This window comes from Cynara cardunculus, assembly GCF_001531365.2.
Source record: "Cynara cardunculus var. scolymus isolate 2C chromosome LG 1, CcrdV1, whole genome shotgun sequence".
NCBI classification, from domain to species: Eukaryota; Viridiplantae; Streptophyta; class Magnoliopsida; order Asterales; family Asteraceae; genus Cynara; species Cynara cardunculus.
This window is the reverse complement of record NC_037528.1, coordinates 14,895,837-14,900,188: the sequence shown is the minus strand read 5'-3', so window position 1 is coordinate 14,900,188 and position 4,352 is coordinate 14,895,837. Positions and strand designations below refer to the sequence as shown.

At 36.4% G+C, this 4,352-nt stretch overlaps 1 protein-coding gene across 1 annotated transcript; it reads left to right on the top strand.

Moving 5' to 3' along the window:
* Positions 1–646: 646 nt before the first annotated feature.
* LOC112528596 (U-box domain-containing protein 30-like) lies at positions 647–2,786 on the top strand. The gene has a single exon (XM_025139621.1). The coding sequence runs from the start codon at positions 1,180–1,182 to the stop codon at positions 2,503–2,505; it is 1,326 nt and encodes a 441-aa protein (XP_024995389.1). The 5' UTR covers positions 647–1,179; the 3' UTR covers positions 2,506–2,786.
* Positions 2,787–4,352: the final 1,566 nt, after the last annotated feature.

The window sequence follows — 4,352 nt, the reverse complement described above, 5'->3', positions numbered from 1 at the left end:
TTATCTGGAAGGGTGTTTCGAGATATTCTCACTTTTTTACAGCCTTGGTTCGTGCGGGTTAACCCAGTCCTCGTGCGCCGTTACTGTTGACAACTTGACTACTAAATGAGCCGGCTTCTCACGTGCGCCTGATGCAATTACCGTTTTACCCTTGCTTATTATTTCAAAATGGATATAAAATAAGAGACAGAAATTGGCTGATGAAGTTTTGTTTTTTGCTTAAGGAGTTTAATGAAATGATTTATTTTTAAACAATATTAGAAATTGTTAAATTATGTATCCATTATTTATGCAAATCCATTTGTTATTTTATATAAGTTTGAAAGAAAAAAAAACAGGTTTTCATAAAATTGTATACAAATTCAGTGGGGGTTAATATGTCATTTGACGATGAATAAGTTGGAAGAAGTGGACACGTGGTAGCATGAACACGTGCGGAGCGGGTTAAAGGGCTGGTTTACCGGCCCCATTCTTCACCCCTTTCCGGTTCGCCAAAACCCACAAAATTGAAGCAAAAGGAAAGATTTAATAATCTTTGTTAGTATTGCTGTGTGTGTGAGGGCATTGAACAATTGCCCCAAAAGCAGAGCTCCGAAGGGGAGGTTTTCAATCCCTTCTCTCTCTCATCACTGATTTTTCTGTTTCTTTATCGGGTACTTGTCGATAATTCAGTCTCAATCTTTTGAAGACTCAAACTCTGCAGGTTCTTCCAATCTGTGTCTCTTTGATTTTCATAATTTATTTGGAAATTCCCTTTTTGATTCTTTTATTTTTAACCCTACTTTAAAAAAGTATATGGATCTTTGTGTGGTCTAATTATTTATTCATTGACTGTTCTGCTATTGGTTTGATGATTCAAACCTTTTAAAGCTTTGAATAGGACGTGAAACACTTTGATTTTAGGGAAGAGGGTATTATTATTATTATGCTCTTCTTTCTCTCTCTATCATTTTTGTTGTGATGGTGATGAGTCTTTTGACCGAAGAAAAAGGAGAGAAATCAGTTAAAGTGAATCAGACTCTATTAGAGGAGGAGAGAGAAAGGAAACAAGAAGAAAAGACCCACATTTCTTTGAGTGATTGTTAATGAAAGATGGAATTTTTTGATGTAATGTGCTGCCATTGAGGGTGATTCATTTAGTTTATTCTTCGCAAGGGTTGTCGCCAAGTGTTTGTGAAAATGCCTGTGTTTTCATCAAGGAGATATGGAGTTGATAGCCAGGTTCTAGATCTAGACACTGCTGTCAAAGATGGGGTTTTGGGAGGCGGTGGTGGAGTCGGATTTGGAGGTGGGTTTGCTGACAAATTGGATCTCAGCAAGATGATTGAGGAGTTGGATCTGCCCGATGTTCCATCTGTGTTCATTTGCCCAATTTCACTTGAACCAATGGAAGACCCGGTTACCCTTTGCACCGGTCAAACCTACGAGCGATCCAATATCTTGAAATGGTTCAGTATGGGTCATTTCACTTGCCCCACTACTATGCAAGAGCTATGGGATGACTCTGTTACTCCAAACAAGACGCTTCACCAGTTAATTCACACCTGGTTTTCTCAGAAGTACGTGCAAATGAAGAAGAGATCCGAAGATGTACAAGGAAATGCGTCGGATATTTTAGATACCCTTAAGAAGGTTAAGGGCCAGGCTCGTGTTCAATCCCTGAAGGAGCTCCGACGAGTAATTACCGATCATGCCACCGTCAGAAAGACGGTGGTTGATAAAGGAGGAGTGAGTCTTCTCTCATCCCTTTTGGGTCCTTACACATCTCATGCCATTGGTTCTGAGGTAGTTTCGATTCTTGTTAATTTGAGTCTTGATTCTTCTTCAAGATTGAATCTGATGCAACCTGCAAAGATCTCATTGGTGGTGGACATGTTAAATGAGGGTTCCATTGAGACCAAGATCAATTGCACCAAATTGATCCAAATCTTGATGGAAGAAGAGGATTTTCAAGTTGAAGTTGTATCTAGCCACAGTTTATTGGTCGCTTTGATGAGGCTGGTCAGAGACAAAAGACACCCAAGTGGGAATTTGCCAGGTCTAAGCCTACTTAAATCCATTTGTTCGCATAAACAAGTGAGAATCTTGATTGTTAGCATTGGAGCTGTTCCTCAATTAGTAGGATTATTGCCTGGATTGAATCCCGAATGTTTGGAATTAGCACTGTTCATACTTGATGCTGTTTCGACTGTAAAAGAAGGTAAACTGGCATTAAGCAGTTGTTCAAACACCATACCAAATATGGTTAGAGTCTTGATGAGGGTTTCAGAAAGCTGTACACAACTCGCTTTATCTATTCTTTGGTCAATTTGCAAGCTTTCCCCCGAGGAATACTCATCAATTGCTGTAGATATGGGGCTTGCAGCAAAACTACTTCTTGTCATCCAGAGTGGCTGCGATCCGTTACTAAAACAGCGGTCAGCTGAACTCTTGAAGCTCTGCAGCTTGAATTACACAGATTCAATCTTTATCTCCAAGTGCAAGCTTACAAGAACCATCCGGTGAAAATTAAGCATACTACGTTCTCGAAAGCACCAAAAAACAACTCTGAAGAAGGTCCAATTCTTGTATATAGTTGATTAGCTTCAATTTGGAGCGAAAGATGGTGGAGGAGGAAGAGGTCAAGATTGGGGTTTGCAATCACACAATTGTAATTGACCAGTGCTTGCTATGCTCCATTCAGTTTCTTGTTTCAGATTCTTTTTCATTAGGATCACAGGAGTCTCCAAATGTTCTTTTGGCTTTGTGGAATTACCAAGAGTAAAAAAAATCAACTTTTTTCATCCAATTTCTTTGAAATATCTATATTCAGATTTCAATTTTGGAATATATCTATATATATATATATATATATATATGAGTTTTTGAGGGGTGTACAGTATATAGATATGGTGATGGGTGTTGCAGTTAAAATGTAGTGTGAAGAAAACACAAAGGCATCAATAATTGGTATATGTGGAATGAGCATGGAGGAAGAAGGGGCATTGTGTTTTTGACATTTTGCAGGAAAAGGATGAGGGAATGGACCCATCAAATACTAATACTTCAAATCACTCATCACTTGGAAATGAATAGATAGTCCACACACCTTTCACTGTGACTCAATACCCACCAGCTCACACTCCCAGTCCCAACTATTCTTGTGACCCATCTTACATGTTACTTGTCGGAACAGGAATAGTTTGATCGGATAACATGTACTAAAAAAGATCGTCTTTTAGTATACATCAACATAATTCATCTAACTAAATGGTCATTTGTTTGATAATGCTAAATCCTAACTTTCTTCAAACTCAAGGTTTAAAAGACTTAGCGTGAGTATTTATTGTATATAGATATTATATACTTCATGTTAGAGGTGATAATTTGCGGGAATGGACCGAGCTTAACTTGTTTTTTTTTTTGTCCAACGGACCTAATATTGTAAACCCAAGTCCCTTCGATTTTATTGGCACGCACAATCTCTTTACAGGTTACGTTAATACTTTATAATGGTAAATAATATGAAAACATGAGATTTCAAAAAAAAAAAAAAAAAACTATAACATTGATACAATATATAAATTAAATAGAATTCATTCATTTTTCAAAAAGATTATGATCGTTTATATAAAAGTGAATTGACATTGATGCAACATATATATTAAAGTTGATAAATTATAAAAAATTAAAATAAACAATTGTACAATTTTTATAAGTCTCATTTAGAAGACGACATTTCCATCCAAAAGGCAAAAGGGTGACCACCTTGTCACCCATTGCTTCTACATTACATGTGCAAGGTTACATCTTTGTGTATATATTACAAGACCGTTCTAATCTTTTTGAAAGTCATGTTATAAATTATACGACAAAAGAGTACCAAACTATAAAAGTTCATATCATATATTCTACTAAATGCCTTACAGCTTAAAAGAACAAAAATGTTTATTATGACAAAGTAACATGAGAAATTCACTTAAGCAAAACCATTCTTCTAAGTCATTTCGAGACAAAAATCTTCAATCAGTTATGCATACCTGTAATAGTAAAGAGAAGGAAAATAGAACTAATAATTACTTGATAGATTTAGGATTTTGGGCTATGTAATCCATATATCAGGGTCTTAAAAGAAAATATAAAATTGGGTGCCATGTTTTTTTGGGTCCTGTTCGAGGTCTCCTATTTAACATACCAATTATGTGCTATGGAATCTGGTTTATCTTATACCTATGTCATAGGTAAATAAGTCCAACGGGGCTAAGATGTCCTTAGTAATAAACGGCATACTCAAATTAAAAGTGGGTTAAACATGTTTGAAAAGAAACCTGGAATGTCGAGCTAATTGCATGGAGGGCAATTTGAGATGAGAT